At 36.3% G+C, this 16,264-nt stretch overlaps 3 protein-coding genes across 9 annotated transcripts in view; 2 read left to right on the forward strand and 1 right to left on the reverse strand.

Annotated features, from left to right (window-relative positions):
- mrrf (mitochondrial ribosome recycling factor) overlaps window positions 1-9,047 on the forward strand; it is a 42,754-nt gene extending 33,707 nt beyond the window's left edge. The window contains exons 9-11 of one of the 4 annotated variants that reach the window (XR_013278639.1): window positions 590-691; window positions 6,373-6,542; window positions 8,940-9,047. The gene's annotated coding sequence lies outside the window, so the exon portion shown is untranslated. Of the gene's footprint in view, window positions 1-589; window positions 1,723-6,372; window positions 8,733-8,939 lie in introns of those variants that run through there. The other 3 variants (XR_013278640.1, XM_077496719.1, XM_077496720.1) reach the window with 3 other exon arrangements.
- Window positions 508-10,886, reverse strand: LOC144001980 (programmed cell death 1 ligand 1-like). Of its 4 annotated transcripts, XM_077496715.1 has the most exons (8): window positions 10,775-10,886; window positions 8,155-8,215; window positions 7,805-8,070; window positions 7,608-7,704; window positions 5,980-6,243; window positions 4,648-4,770; window positions 4,016-4,087; window positions 508-2,954 (listed from the first exon to the last, which is right to left on the reverse strand). In XM_077496715.1, the coding sequence occupies exons 2-8, from the start codon at window positions 8,207-8,209 to the stop codon at window positions 2,833-2,835; spliced, it is 999 nt and encodes a 332-aa protein (XP_077352841.1). In that variant the 5' UTR covers window positions 8,210-8,215; window positions 10,775-10,886; the 3' UTR covers window positions 508-2,832. The 4 variants fall into 4 exon arrangements, with proteins under 4 accessions (XP_077352841.1, XP_077352840.1, XP_077352842.1 ...); XM_077496714.1 differs by lacking the exons at window positions 508-2,954; window positions 10,775-10,886 and adding an exon at window positions 8,611-8,950 and having other exon boundaries at window positions 3,494-4,087; XM_077496716.1 differs by lacking the exons at window positions 508-2,954; window positions 4,648-4,770; window positions 10,775-10,886 and adding an exon at window positions 8,611-8,950 and having other exon boundaries at window positions 3,494-4,087.
- On the forward strand, window positions 9,292-16,128 carry plgrkt (plasminogen receptor, C-terminal lysine transmembrane protein). The gene is made up of 5 exons (XM_077496727.1): window positions 9,292-9,439; window positions 9,793-9,896; window positions 14,639-14,769; window positions 15,354-15,463; window positions 15,763-16,128. Exons 2-5 carry the CDS (start codon window positions 9,816-9,818, stop codon window positions 15,891-15,893), a joined length of 453 nt encoding a protein of 150 aa, XP_077352853.1. The 5' UTR covers window positions 9,292-9,439; window positions 9,793-9,815; the 3' UTR covers window positions 15,894-16,128.
- Window positions 16,129-16,264: the final 136 nt, after the last annotated feature.

Raw genomic sequence — 16,264 nt, forward strand, 5'->3', positions numbered from 1 at the left:
AAAAAAAAGGGGGGGGGGGCAATAACGACAAACAGATTTTGTGACAGCTTGATTCTTCAGCTTTTAAATTGTACATGATAAATTGGATTGGACAAGATACTTCAATCATAAATGCGTCCCTAAATAATGACTAAAAATAGTAAATAGGCTTCATCTTTAAACAAAACTCACTAAGAGCCATCCGCATTTCTTATTTTCACATTGTCATGTTATACCCATAACGAAACCTAATTTATAGGCGCTTTAATTTGAAATATGTGAGCAGGTGGATGGCGCCATCTAGTGATACTATGGAGGCTGCAGGGGGAAATGAAACCTTAATCAAGGGCTCCAGTAGGGGTCGCCAACCTTTTAGAAAGACTAAACTACCAGTTCCATTCACACTTATGAAATGACAGTATGCTCAAATTACCTTTAATTGTATGTTATTAATCATGATTAATATTCATCTGTGAAACCACCATGTCAATAATTTCTCACAATAATTATCAACAATGATGTAAAAACTTAAGTTGTAACAGACACTTTTATTTCTTAAATGTCTACAAGTGCTGACATTTTGACATGATCACTTTCACGACATTTGCAGGGAATCACAGTATCCGATCACCGCTGAACAATTCTGAGAACAAGCACATGAGCTGCCACCACGCCAGGTTGGTGATCCAACGCCGTACAGCATACACAAAGTGTGAGTACAATTCTGAACACGACGCATAAAGAGTCCAAGCACCGCGACGATGTCATCAAGAGTGAAATGTCATTTTACAAATACACCATTGTGAATACATCGCCACATACAGTAACTTAATGAAAGCCACATTCAAATACTGTATTGCCCGGAAAAAAAAGATAATGGTAATGATGCTGAAGTTTTGATTGGTGTACATCAAGGGCAGTTTCTGATATGATATAGTATTTTAAATGTTAGCTTCATTTTAAGCTTATTTATTTATAATCATTTATCAGTTGTATTTATTTATTTATTTATTTATTTATTTATTTAATTTGAATCATTCACAAGTTCCTAGGATATATATGATTAGAATTATTTATTTTATTTTATTTTTACCGGGTATTTATTTGTTTTTAATCATTCACCAGTTATTATAGGATGTATAGGATTAGAAATTAGTTAATCTGAGGGAGAGCCAAGGAAAAGTTTATTTATTTATGTATTTATTTATTTATTTATTTTTAAATCATAATATTATTGTAATGTTTTTGTAAATGTATGCCTTTCTTGTCACAGGTTTGTAATTCTCCCTATAGGGAAGTAAGACTAAGAATGCATCTTTTATACTTAAAAAAAATAATATAAAATACAACTCGTTGTAAAACTGTGACATTTTTTTTTCTAATAATATATTTAATAATTAAATGTTGTTTTAATTGTAATTTTTATTTAATTATAGATTGCTCTTGTAAAATTAAAACTTTTTTTCTTCATAATATTACTTAGTTTGCTTAAAATTATGACTTTGCGCTTTTAAAAGTTCCACTAATGCACTGAAAAATAAGACTTAATGATGAAAAGCAACGATTAAGCTAAAAAAGGTAGAACATTCTTCCTCAAGGAAAACAACAAATGTAAATCTTCATATTGTGACTTTATCTGTGTGCATTTCCAATTTTAATCTCACAAGTTCTCTTTTCTTTCGAGAATGTGGAGTTTATTTACCCTAAAAAGTACCACTTCCAATTCTTGTAAGTGGTGGATTTTTTTTATTTTTTTTTTAAATTCCTCTTAGTATCGAGGCCGTCATCATGAACAGGAAGTGCAACCAATCACAATAGGGTATTGAAATTGAAACCTGTGAATCTCCATCAGAATTTATTTTTGTTTGCTTGCTTTTAATCCATAACTTCCTCAAAGATTGAACAATGGCTCAAATGTTTTTATGTGACTAAAGATTGCAGATTGACAACATTGCATTGAGATGATGGTAGCATATCAATCAATTTTAAAAAAACAAACAAAAAAAAAACAATGGGCTGCTTTTCCCGCAGGAAATTCATGTGACATACAGTATGCCGATAAGTTGTTTCATTTGTTTGTTGTACAGTGCATTATATGACCTTGACTGTCTTGCCAAGAACATGCCTAGTGTCACTTCCTCTTTTTTTTTTTGTACAAGTACTGTACAGTGACTAATTCACACGAAATTAGAAACTAATCATTTCCCTACAACACACAGTGAATACTGTAAGTTTCTGAATGAGCAAAGCACCGTTCAGGGAACAGTAAAGGTGAATACTGAAAATATTTCACGTATTTGCATGTACTTGACCAAATTGAATGGCGAAGCATTAAAGTAGCCTACCTTAAAAAAGATGTGAGTATACACTATAGTAACATGTATCACTTAGTACAGATCTTTTCCTTCAACACATTATGCAGGATTGTAGTAGTAGAGTATGTCATAAAAATTCTAAAATGTATTGTGAGGTGTGTTTGTGACATTAAGTGCTATTGCAAGTTCAGGAACGAACAAAAACGGTACAAAAACATCGGGTCTCGAATTAAACCCTGAGGTACACCGCAACTAATTTCGGTAGCTTTTTTTTTTTTTTTTTTGCATGGCCAGCCACACAATTCAGAAATAAATGTTATAAAGTACATAAAATAAACTATGCATTCTCTGAAGTCGAACAACCATCACGTGCTGTTGGAAATAATGTCATGAGAATTCATTTGTTGCCTGAAATCTTAAAATGTCGTACAGGTGTTTTCTTAATATTCTTAATAGTCATATCAAAAATTGTGACGTATTCGACTTTGGAGACTCCTCTGTATGAATTGTAAAAAATAATCAAATAAATAAAAAGTCACTACCGGTCTTCGTCTTCTTGCGAGATATATTCTCGCGACCCTGGGGCACTCACTGAATGCTGTTCCTCCGGCAACCAAGCCTGGAAAACCTCAAACTCTCCCTGTTGATGCTCCTTGCAATCTGAAGACAGCCAAAGCACATTTCCATTATTTGTTATTGTAGCTCTTTCAATTACATGCACGCATGTGACAATACATAAGGGTTGTACAATTTTTTGTTTCGAGGGAGGTAGATTTAAGTGAGGTAACATTATGGTAGAGTATCATAGTGGAACCCCGAAAACCTTTGACCCCAACATAAGCCCATAACCCCTAGTTTTAACAATAGTCATAACCCTTAACACTAAGCCTTACCTAACCACCTTTCAGCTAGTGCTTCATGACGCGAAACCTCCGAAAAAGTACACAGACTGCGAAGGATATAAACCAGCTTATGTCGGTGCTCACTCAGTCTGTATTTTTATGCGTCTTCGTGTCATAAAGAACTCGCTGAAAGGTGGCCATTCGTCAATAACGGGCCAGTGTAATAATGTTTGTCTAGCATTTAACCCAAACGAAAAGTGTATTCTTTCACTATTACTCTAAAGCTAAAAAATCAAAAATTAAAAAAAATAAAATAAAAATTATTATATCTTCCTGACTACCAGCAATTAAAATTTGTCCTCTGTAGTGGACATTTTTTTTTAAACCTGAATATCTCCCACCCAGTGCATATGATTGTGTTAACTCATTTTGTGCTCTATAGAGGACATTCAGCGCTTTCCAATGATACCAAATGTGTAGGGGTGGGGCTTTGCTACCTTTGATTGCATCATAAAAGAAAATGGCTTCAGTGCAAGCACTTTTTAGGGAAGAGGAAAACAAAGTGTATAACACTTTTTATTGAACGAATCTAGGCTTTAAATGTTGTTAGCATGTTTTCTATAAGACTCTTACGAACACATTAAAGTATTGTTTGAATTATTTTAACTGTATTTGAGCCTAGCATTTAAATTTTAAAACATGTCCTCTGTAGTGGACACATCATAGCTTAAAAATAAAAACTTTTTTTTCTTTCAAAAATTTATTTTGCAGTATTCCAGTTACTCCGCAAAGATTGGGGAATATCAAAATAAACATGATTGGACAATATTTTTTTTTGCCTGGTAGTCAGGATGATAGAATCTAAATGAGATCAGTTACCTTCAGTCAAAATAGTAATTGTTTCTTTGTCTATTTGTTTTGGAGACATTTCTTCTTCTTTTCTGCAAAGACCTGTAAGATATTAATATGCAACACATTATTATGGGTGACATTTCATGTACTCAAAATGAAAAAAACAACCAAAAGCAAAACTTGAACGCATCTCTGTTTTTGCTAATCAGGTTCACACAAATGTACGTAGTTAGTGAAACACATGAATAATAAGATGAGCTTTTAAGCCACTTTTTTTTTGCATAAAAGATGAGCAAACAGAGAAGTTCCACATTTAGCTGTTCAGGAAAAAAACCCAATGTCATCATGACTTTGACAGTCATGTCAGATTTGATACTGCAGATCAGGGACGGTCCTCGAGGGCCGAAGTACTGCAGGTTTCGGAGGTTTCCCTCTCCCAACACAAGCTGATTCCAATCAATCAGTATCGTTATCAGGCTTATGCAGAGCTTGCTGATGAGCTGATCATATATCAGCTGTGTTGCAGAAGAAGGGAAACATCCAAAACCTGCAGGACTCCGGCCCTCGAGGACCGAGTTTGCCCAGCTCTGCTGTAGATGGACGGACGGACGGACAGACAGACAGACAGACAGACAGAGGCTTTTTTTTTGTTCCATTACCTTTTCGACGCAGAGAAATTAGCACTACAATGAAGATAATCAGTGCTATTCCAATAAATGTGCCAAATGCTACACGGATTACAACTATACTGTCTGTGTTTTCCTTCTGTAGCTGGGTTTCATCTATAAAGGGGAGAAAAAAAAGTGGAAAAACAAAGAATTGTGTGTGATTTGATCATCTGTCATAAGATGATTTCCACATGATTGGTCACAATGGAAACCACCAAACATGCATTGTGGGTGTTCTTACTTCCCCACACATATTTGAAAACAATGCTGAGTTATGACTGAAGTGACAATTTGGAAATGCCATCGAATTTCCAGAAAAACGTCTTTGATTCAGCCCATTGTGTATTTACTGTAAGTTATCGAGAGTCTTGTAAGGTTGAACGAGTATTCATTTCTGTTTTTATGGGAATTAGTTTAACCTGTTTAAGTGAAAAGCCTTAACAAAGTGGGTGTCTTCAAACGGAGCTTGGTATTTCAATTTATTTTTACACTTGTATTACTGGTATAAATTGTTCTTTTTATGTTACTAACTTTGGTTAGCAGTTTTTTAAAATTATTATAAATATTTGCTATGAGGAAAAAACATAAAAAATCCTAGAGACAAAGGTGGTTTTACAATCCTGAAATTTGAGTTTTCATAATAGGTTTTATTTTTTTCTTCATTTATTTTTAATATAGACGCTTTGTTAGTTTTATTAGTTAGTATAATATTAGTTGAGTTTTTCCTTAATTTTGCTTTATTATTTTTTTTAATATATGGAGTATTTGTTGAGTAACACAAACCAAAAAAAAAAAAAAAAAACACACTTTTTGTGTTTTTTGTGTTTTGCAGTACTACCAAAATACTCTTACATATTAAGCTTTAGTTTTACAATTTTTAAAAGTTTTATAAATGCAAAATGTAGTTCTAGTTTGTTTTTTGTTTTTCAAAAATTGTATTTTATTTTTTTTATTATTTTTTTATTTCATTATTAATTTATTTGGTTGACAAAAAAGTTTTTCAATGTTAGTTTTAGGTTTGCATTTGGTATGACTAAATCAACCCTTAACGGAATGCGCCTACACTTGCAGTCACAAAAGCAAAAAAAAAAACAAAAAAAATCATCTACATGATAAAAACTCTTACACACAAACATCAATAGAAGCAACCCACAGGTAAAAATCCTGCGGCTTTCAGTGGAAAACATCCCACATGATAACCTATAAACGTGTACTTCACAATCTTTGGCATTTAATGTAGATAGAGGAGAAACGACTTCAAGGGGAAAAAAATGACATTAAACTGTTAACCGCTTATTTCAAACTATTGACGCTCGTGCTCACCTGGGATGCGAAAAGTCGCAGAGGAGCCGCCGGCAAAGCGACAAGTGTAGTTGTTTTTCTGTGACGATTCCACCCGTATCTGAGTGGTGATTCTGAAAAGCTGGTCCACGGTTGACACAATGGCGGTACTGGCGTTGAGATTTTGCCCGCTGGCGTCCTCCCAGGCCACCGTGGCCGCCGGGTAGCCCTCGGACCGGCAGCTCAACACGAGCTCGCCTCCGCGTGCCGACTTGGAAATGTCTTTTCTGACCGTTTTGTAAGGTGCTGCAAGAATGAGATGAAGCGCACAGTTTGTCTTGAAATTGATGAATTTTTATGCAAATAGCCTGCAGAGTGCCCGTCACAATGTTAAATGAAACACTCCATTTTTTTTTTTTTTTTTTTATGTTCAAGTTCTTCTTCCTGATTAAGGTCGTGCGTGACCTGGAACCGATCCCACATGATGTTACTACATGATGTGAGAGGTGACATGCACCAGGGACTGGTCACCATCAAACAATTACATTCACGTTAACACCTGGACCATTTTGAATCTTCAGTGAACTAACTGGCAAAGCAAACAGGTAAGCAGAGCTGCATTGAGTTTTGTTGAAAGACAATATTAGCATTAATGTCTTCTAAGCGGCACATACTTAATTGCTCGACAGCAGACGTGCTGCCTCCATGAGTGAAAATGATTTTGTCTAAATGGGAGTTGAGTTTTGTTGTTGTTGGTTTGCCAGCTATCGCCCGCGTACGACGCTGCAACCATTGTCGCCATGGTAACAAATCTGTACTCGCCATTGACCAAGCGGCGTGTGCTCAGGCGACGGCCAATCACAGCCCACCTGTTTTCTGAAGCTGAGCTGTGATTGGTTGTTGCCTTAGACTTGAGCGTCTGTGATGTCATCTTCACTCGACAGCAAGTGGCAAAATGGCCGCCTTTTGATATTGATAAAAACTGATGGATTTAGCTGTTTAACTCATATTCCACTAATACAACATGAACCAGAATACCATATTTAGTAGGGGTGTGAATTGCCTAGTACCTGACGATTCGATTCGTATCACGATTCACAGGTCACGATTCGATTCGATTAATCCCGATACGAATTTACAAGTCGATTGTTGCGATTCTTTTCATTCAAATTTAGAAAATACGAATCAGTAAAATTGAGAGTGTAAGATTTGTATGAAAATGTATTATTTATTTATCTGAAACTTCAGTTGAATCAGGTTGTAATACGTTTCATGTTTGAACAGTATTAAAATAAAATATTAAGGCTTAATGTTCCGTTCATATAACATTCTTCCATGCTTAAGGTGTGAACCCTAACCCGAAGTAAGACGTTTTGTTGAATATGTTTCCATTAAAAATGGAAGTTTAAAAATCGATTCAGCTGCCTATTGAATCGATTCGAGAATTGCGCGATGTAGTATCGCGATATATTGCCGAATCGATTTTTTTTAACACCCCTAATATTTAGAGTAGTGGGGGTGCATAGAACATATTGTCAGTAATCTTTGGTGGAGTTGACTTCCCCTTTAAGTTGATAGAATTGAATGACAGTTTGGTTCAAACATGTTGTTTTATGTTAAGTACTTTGCTGTATTGGGGCGAAAGCCGCCTGTCAAGAGTTGTTGCTCACCAGTAACAGTTAATTTCACTTTCTTATAGTCAGCCCCATTCGTTGTTCGCACCACACACTGGTACGTCCCCGTGTCGTTGATGCGAAGGCTTGACACCTGTAACCATAAACACGTTCATTTTGAGTAATTGTGTTGCCAGTTAGTGATGCAAACTCATACTAAATGACAAATAAAACGCGTAAGGTAAGAACTTGACCTGCAGCTTGGCCCAGCCGTCTTTAATCTCCTCGGTGAGAAGCGTGGCGCGTTCCCGGAAGTCCGGATGCTGGAAGGGAGCTTCCTCCTGCCCGCCGTCCATCCGGTACACGCCCCGATACGAAGCCGGCGAGATCTGGTGCCAGGCCACCGCCAAGTCCTTATGGGGATATGGTGACAAAGGGTAGAACCGGCAACCCATTACCACCTCACCTCCCAACTCGGCCCCGTACGAGACCCGCTCCACAACCGTGGTTAACGAGATGGCTGGAAAGTAGTAGGCCAAAGCCACGTTTTAAAAGATCTGCTATAGAATCAAAATGCTTTTCTTATCGTGCTGTCTTTAAATACCTTGGAGACATGGCTGGAACAGGACTTGCAAAATAAGGACTATAGACCAGTTCATTTGAAACTGTGGGAGAAAGAGAAGTAAGAGAAGGAAACAGTCAGACAAGCAACAGATCAAAATTGAAGAAAAAAAAAATCATGGACAGATTTAGTTGTTTTATGTTAGTTTTACATTTTTAGTAAGCGGTTGAGAAAATGAATAAAAAACTTTGATGGACTTTCATTCTTGTTGAATACAGAAAAAAACAACAATTTTGCTATGTTTAAAACATTTGAAGAAAAATTAAAAGTTCTCAAAATTTACAGGAGTCTAATCTTATTTTTCCACTGAACAGCAATATGAAAATAGAATGAATTGAAAAATATATTTAGAAAAAAAACAGCAAATAGTTTGTATTTTTATATATTATGCATATTAAAAAAGCTTATTCTCTTCAACCATTATTTCTTCTCCCTTACCTTATGACGGAACTTGTGTGGTGAGAATGTTAACTCGTCAAGTATTAGACGCACTCTTATACAGTGTTTATACAGTCGCCAATTCCACCACACCCACAGTATTATGCCAATTTTGTCTCTCTCTCTCTCTCTCTCTCTCTCTCTCTCTCTCTCTCTCTCTATTAATATAATATTCATCAGAATGTTCGTAGGGCTGCATAGAATATTGTAAAGAACCATTTTTACTTCTTCAAGTCATATTTTCAAGAAAAATGTTTTGAGATCAAAAGTCGTACATTTTATCGATCAAGATTTTTTTTTAAAGAATGGTTGTTGTATATTTTTGACAGAACAGGTTGGATATTTTCCTGCGACCCTTTTGAGGAGTAAGCGGTTAAGAAAATGGATGGCTGGAAGGTTGGATATTTTCAAGTCATAATTTTAAGGTAACGAGTTGGGTATTAGTTTTTCAAATAAAAACTTGCAAATGTATGAGAATAAAGTTGTATATTCTCCATTCACATCATAAAAACATGCATGGTAGATTCATTAATTGAAGACTAGAAATGGCCATTGAATGTCAGTTTGATTGGTTATTTTTCTCCTTCATGCCCTGAAATTGGCTCACTCTTAATGTTGAACATTTTAGAGAGACTTGTTTTATTTTGAAAGACTAAGCGGAAGTGCTATGTTTGTTCACTCCTTGAGTCTGAGGAATGAGACCTGTTAAACCCGGAAGTTTGTTGTTATTTGTGTTTTGAATGTAGCTTATATTTTTTACGCATCGACGTAATGAGGAAATCCGTGCAGGAGTCACCTTGATAGCAAACAAATTCACTCTCATTTTCCGGTACGTACCTTTTCACAAATATCATTCCAAGGTCAAAATAGAAGCTGTTTTGAGGTGACGCGTGTTTTATTGTTTACATTTTTAAATATTGGTAATTATGTGTGTGTACGGTTAGCTAATTGGCTAACTCTTGGAAAGTCGCTCGGAAGTTAAACCTCATTTTTTGTTTTCGAGTCTTTTAAATGGGGAAAAATGGTCGTCAACTTCAGATAACAAGGGGCGAGAGAGGGAGTCAGACTGTTCATTCCGAGTTATGAGACAATTTTTGAGGAAGTGCGTTAAATGAGCACCGGCTGTTTGTACATTTCTTTCTTTCGTTTTTTCCCCCCTCTCTTTTCCTTTTGCCTTTCTAGCCGTCAGCGGTAACATCGCCACGATGGGATTTCTTCTGTCCAAGACCATGGATGCAAACTTGAAAAAGCAGCAAGAGTTCATGCTGCACAATTCCAGGCTACAGGTGCGTTACTATGGCGATTTGATCATTGTACTGGTGAACAACCTGTTGTGCCAGTCAATCAAGCGCGAACAAAACAAACAAACCTCGTCATCTTTTCCCTTGCTCAAAGCCAATGTAAAAAGATTCGACGCAACTGTGGAAAAATTATGACATTTGATTCAAGAATTTTCCAGGTCACGGTTACCACGCACACAATGTTTTGCAACCTTTATTTAGCCAAGAAGCGTTCTAAAAATTCTCCTGGCACACCACCAAATCAAAATATAACAAAAAAAAGTTGATGAACAGATTGCAGTGGAGCACCTCATTCACATTTCCACATTCACAAATTCACAGACCAAAATGGTGATGCCCGTGTTTGCTTTAGCTCGGAATAGTTTGGTCAAACTAGGAGTAAACACACCATCCAAACAAGTGAAATCCAAAACAGCTCAGCAGAACATTGCTAAACCCATCTTTACCGTCGGTTGTTAATACTCCATGGACGCAGCAATTTAGGATCAATAAACATAAAAGCACATTGATGTCACTCTTGTTCTTTGCTGTGCAGTCAAATATATATATTTTGTTTTACACTGGACCTCACTGTTACAGTACGTAGTAGGATAAATTAATCCTTAAAGGTAGGAAGAAAAATATTTAACATTCTAAAAAAAGCTCCATCTTGTTTCACTTGATCCCAGTCATGTATACATTAAATGATAATGTATTGGCCCAAATATGCCTCTCATAATTTTTTTTTTTAGGACTACTACTACAACAAAGTGCATTCAGAACAAGTGCAACTGCTGAAAGATTTGTGGGCTAGAGCAGTCATGCATAATAATAATAACAGAGCAAACAAACATAAAAAACTGGTAAACTGGATATTTTCTGACCTGATATTTGAAGCTCTTTCATCTCCAGTGTTGGTCTCCTTTTATTTAATACATCCATACGTTCACAACACTGAAGAGATAGCAGCTACCACTTTTTCTCACCACCAACAAGTTTATAGAACCTTTCTGAATCAAGTTTGCACACGTGCAGGACAAAGATGGGCTAAACCATTGAGGAAAAGGGGAGGGGGGAGCATTTGAAACAAACATGATTGTAGGATCATTTTCGTTTGTTTGTACATGTGTGAAAGACTAAAACAATAATATTTGCTTCAAATCAAAGAAAACTTCATATTTTTTAATTAGATGCTGAATAGATTATTTAAAAAAAATAATAAAAAAATACCCTCAGTAACCGTTTTGGTATTGGCCCAAGAAATTTCATTAAGGAAATGAAATATTGTTTCTAGAATGCATTATGTGGCGTAATTAATTAATTTACAAGGTGGTTAATCCTTATCATATGTGTTATGTTACCAGTGATTGAATTTGTCATATTTAACACGTTTGTCAGTCTGTGATTTATTTATTTATTTATTTATTTTTTTAAACAAACCATAACTTTAGGTTGTCTCTAAAATGATGACATCCAGGGTGATTCTGTATATAAGTTGCAGTACTCATCTGAAGACTATTTGTGAAATAATTACTAATTTATATGTTTTGATTGATTGTCCGACATGATTTTTTTTTTTTTTTTTTTTTTTAATTTTTATTTTTTATTTTTATTTTTTAACTTTACTAGGTCCAATGTAGTTTTATCTTCTGGGTGGAAGAAGATTGAATTGTTCTCCCTGTCAGTATTACAGCACTGTGGAATGAATAGATATCATAGAGGAACAAGTTATTTGTGTCAGTATAAATAAAACATTTTCGGATTTCAAATTGCACACCTCATGATGACTCAGAGCAGCTAGTCTGCTATGGCACCATGTTTGGAAATACCTCAGTTACAGTAATTAGTCTGACGTAGATGTTGGAATACCTCTTCAATGAGTGATTCCCTTTTGTTGAATCATCACGACACAAGTTATTTTTAAATGTTACTCGCAGTTTTGATTAGCTAATTAATACCCATGACATAATGAAAGTTATTTTTAGACATTTGCTAGCACAGCACAATTAAAGTAATGATGTAATATTTCCACTGGAGCCTTTTCCACATGACATATATTTTTGCCTTACATTTTTGTTTTTAATATACATAAAGATGAAAGTATTTCCTTTTGTTGCGCCATTTGCTGTGATTATTGATGGCTGCAAGCTAAATCGCAGGTGTTAATCCTGTAACGCAGTGACATCTGTGCACAAAACGTTATTTGTTCCTTCATTTTCTCAGCCCAGCTGAGCTGTACACGTGCTAGATGAAGACTAATCTTTTTTTCTTTCTTTTTTGCGGGAATGGTGAACCTCTGGCCGTTAGGTTTCAGATAAGAGGTTTTTATATCGGTTCCATTTGAATGTGAGGAATGTCTGACGTCGATGTTTCAATACGTCATTGGGGTGACTCACTTTCACCAAATACAGATGACGTACTTCATGTTAAGATTATTTTTAGAATATTCAAGAACTATTTATAACGTTCAAAGGCAGTACGAGTACTCTTGAGTAGTCACAGAAACTAATACTGAGTACCAATACCACCAGTACTTTTTAACACAATATTTCCCTCCATAATGACAGTTTTAAAGAAAGACCTATATGTCCCAATATTGCATTTGGCAATTTTATCTTCTTCTAATTTGTATTTTTTTTCTAGTTCCTGTTAATAAAATGGCCACGAGAGCAACTGATATTGTTGTGAGTACCAATACCTTGAAATAAGGCCTGGTATCAGTACTCGCCTAACTCTTAATTTATTGCTATTTTGGCTTAAAAAGCTCTACGGAAAGTGTATTGTAAGTAAATGTATACTTACCGTAACTGTTAAATCTTAAGTGCGTCATGATCATTTGGTCAAGTAAGTGTGACATCTTTTTTTGCAGCCCTTCAATAAATGTCAATGGGTTTTCTCCTGATTTTTTTTTTTCCCAGCTCTGCTTGCAGCTTGTCATCTTTAGAGCTCGTTGGCTCGTCATTTTTCCAACACTTTTTTTGCTTCTCTAAGTTGTCACTGATGTCATCAAATCTCACACCACCGGGGTATCTGTTTATTTCGTTTATTCGACTATTTTAAAAGGACGTTCACCTGGAAGGAAATATTCTTTCACTGCTGTAGCCCTGTGAGTTCATTTCTATCCATACATAAATCGCATCGCAATCAAATATTTTGATCTTGTCATTTAAAATAATTTGTTCAACTAAAAGGTACATTACAGCTTGCCAGGGATAGAGAACATTGTCATTTTATTAGGCTAAATTGACACTCCATGGTAATATAGCACATTTCATTTTTTTCAAGTCTGATGAGAAAGGGGGAAAAAAAGAAAATAAATATATACAACTGTTTACGTACGTTTTTTGCACGTGCCTTTTGGCTGTTTTGACGTGTTCATCGTACTTGCGTGACATCAGATGTGTCTGTGTAATGAAAACCAGCTGTGATTTAACCAAATCATCAAATTGTCTCGTTAGGCTTTAAAATGTACATAATCTGATCATCGTTCATGAGATGCACAGCAAGTACAAATAAGCTTGAGGTTGCTCATGATTTGTTTGTTTTAATTTATGTATTAATGGATCTATGGTCATTATTATTATGGGCTAGGCTGTCTTGACAGGAAGTATAACGGAACTCCACTACCAAACAAACCACAATCAACAAAAGATCTGCGGCGTTGAAAATTGGTGATTCATTGAACATTTACTGCCCACGAGTGGTTGAACGCCACAAATAATCAAAATAGCATGCTTCTAGAAAATGGAAGTCTCCGGCTTGATTATGTTAATTACTTCAAGTGCCGTTTTATTGGATAATAGCTCACCTGTGACTTAATTGCAGCGGAAGCGTTTTGACTTTGGGCGATTGTTTCCGTGTGGTCAAGTCATGGGAAGTCCACATGGGGTCACAATAGGAGGCTGATGGTTGGATCACAAATACCATATTTGCCTACTGACCATTAAGATGAATATGAGTCATGTTGTGGTGGCCCTGCCGGAACCGGCACTGGCCCTGCATATTCAGTTTCAAAGATTATTTCGTATTTAGCATCGTTATACTTTTAAGCAGAAAAAGTACATTTTGTATAGTGTTTTTTTTTTTTGTGCATGTTATGTTTTATTTTTTAAAGTATAAGAGCTAACTAAATATTTAACATTTTGAAAGTTCTGGGTTGTGTATGTTGTTACTTGATGCCCCCCCCCCCCCCCCCCCCCCCCCCCCCCAAAAAAAAAAAGTGTGCCAGTCACATGGCAGGACACATTTTTTGACTGGTACTGTGGTTATTGAAAAAGAGAATAGCTCCATCTATTGGTTCTGGAGGGTAACTGTCCTCTGCACAAGATTCATCATTATTTGTCATGTACACACACGCAAATGACATTTGACCTCTGCATTTCACCTGTCACAGTAAGTGGACACAGCAAACACCGGTGGTTTGGGCCATCGGTGTCTTGCTCAAGGACAACACAGCAGTTCGATTTTAATCCTGATTAAAACTAAAATTGGCATGCTGATTACAAATTTTTTATTTTTTTTGCTAGCAGATTTTAGCACAAGATTCCATTGATAAGCTGTAGTAAGACTGTAGTAAGAAGAGCTGATTACGACTGGACTCTTAATTGGCATCATAAATATCTCAAGTTTTCAATAAACATTGCAGTCATTCCTGTTTCTTTCATATTTCATTGCAGGCCAACATTAGAATTTCTGTTAACGAGCACGCATGCGAGATTCAAATTGCATTTTGTGTGTGTTTTATGCAGCTGGAGCGTCAGATGATGATGCAGAACCAGATGAGGGAGCGACAGATGGCAATGCAGATCGCCTGGTCCAGAGAGTTCATCAAGTACTTCGGAACGTTCTTCGCAGTCGCCGCCACCGGCCTTACCGTTGGGTGAGTTTCACGCCTTGTAGAGACTCGCATCCGGACTGCGTGTGCGTGAGTGTGTGTGCTTTCACAACTTCACATTTTTGTCTAGTGGCCTTTTGCTGCTGCAGCGATCATACGGTCCCAGAATGTCACTTTTACGACTCGCTAGCTTTTCTCACCCATAACAGCAGACAGTCCACAAATCGTACGCGTTACGTGCTGAGGTTGGGTCCCAAAGTGCAGACACAAATACGATTTTAACTATTTATTCACATAACTTGACTAGACGAGAAACAACGAGAGTTGCACCGAGGAACAGTGGTAATAATCCGACAAACACGCACACTTCTCAGACAGTTATTACAGACAGTGAATCGATCTGATTGGTTGTGACTAAATAAAGGATTAAAGATTGACATCACAAAGCTCCTGACATCACATAGCTGTCACATAACTTAAAACAAGTTGAAACTAGATGCTGTGACATCAATTCCAAACAGACACTTGACCCAGACATGACAGTATGCAGTCGCTGGTGTCAACTTTATTTGAACAAGTAATAAGAAGTGAAAATAAAGTTGTTGTTTTTTTGTTTGTTTTTTATCCAGAGCCCTAAAACGAAAGAAACCAGCCCTGTTGGCCCCCATTTTGCCACTCGGCTTCATATTTGTCTATCAGATGGACAATGCTTATGGGACACTTATACATCGAATTCGAGGTAAGGTTATTAGCTAAGGATATAACTATATTAGGATATTAGTATTATAAATCTGCCTCCTGTTATACTGGAACGTTTCTAGCTTTAGTTCAAAACTGTAATTATGTAAATATTTTTTATAATATTCTATTTTAGCTTGGAAGTACCAAGTAGTTTAAGTAAAGAAAAAAAAATACATTTATTATCCAGCTTGATTTTTTTTTTCTTTTTTTCTTTTTTCTTTTTAAGCTTTATGGTCAAAATATGAGAACATTCTTTACCCCAAAAATCTTCCATTTTGCCCTCCCATTGCTTCTTAGGGGAAGCCGAGTGCATCATGGTGTCTGAAAATGACCGTCTGGACTTGCCACGCGGGACCCCGACCTTCGATAGCATCGAGAAGGCCCGGCGCGCTAAAAGCAGCCTGGCCTCCTTCTTGGAGAGAGATTAATGTTGTCCTCCAAAAAGACAATTGAATGGTAAAACCGTCCATTCGCGCTTGTCATATTGTTGCCTCCTGCAGATGGTGGCGAAATGACAAATGCTTTTTAATGCTCTCGGGTCATGTGATATATGGAATGTTACTTTTCGGAAGAAGCAATGCAATGAAAAATGATATTTGCAACAACAAATAACCAAGGTGCTAAACTTTATCCTGTATTGAAGAACATAAATTTCAAACCTGCTTCGTGCTGATCCATTTTATTAAAGGGACATTGGTTGGGATGAACATTGGTACTTATATAATAGGTCTGTGTGTAATAATGACATCAGCACTAAAATTCAGCCCTTTGAAAAACTCAGTACGTTTTTTGAGACTAC

This window comes from Festucalex cinctus, chromosome 15 (assembly GCF_051991245.1).
Source record: "Festucalex cinctus isolate MCC-2025b chromosome 15, RoL_Fcin_1.0, whole genome shotgun sequence".
NCBI classification, from domain to species: Eukaryota; Metazoa; Chordata; class Actinopteri; order Syngnathiformes; family Syngnathidae; genus Festucalex; species Festucalex cinctus.

What these genes read in the sequence shown, in the direction of transcription:
- LOC144001980 (XM_077496713.1), bottom strand. Translation starts at nt 8,829, where the DNA reads ATGGTTCTTTACAATATTCTATGCAGCCCTACGAACATTCTGATGAAT. An exon ending in ACGGCTGGGCCAAGCTGCAG is followed by an intron (nt 7,705 to 7,804) that starts GTCAAGTTCTTA and finishes TTATGGTTACAG; the next exon opens with GTGTCAAGCCTTCGCATCAA. An exon ending in AGTGAAATTAACTGTTACTG is followed by an intron (nt 6,244 to 7,607) that starts GTGAGCAACAAC and finishes TCATTCTTGCAG; the next exon opens with CACCTTACAAAACGGTCAGA.
- plgrkt (XM_077496727.1), top strand. Translation starts at nt 9,816, where the DNA reads ATGGGATTTCTTCTGTCCAAGACCATGGATGCAAACTTGAAAAAGCAG. An exon ending in TGCACAATTCCAGGCTACAG is followed by an intron (nt 9,897 to 14,638) that starts GTGCGTTACTAT and finishes TGTTTTATGCAG; the next exon opens with CTGGAGCGTCAGATGATGAT. An exon ending in GCCACCGGCCTTACCGTTGG is followed by an intron (nt 14,770 to 15,353) that starts GTGAGTTTCACG and finishes TTTTTTATCCAG; the next exon opens with AGCCCTAAAACGAAAGAAAC.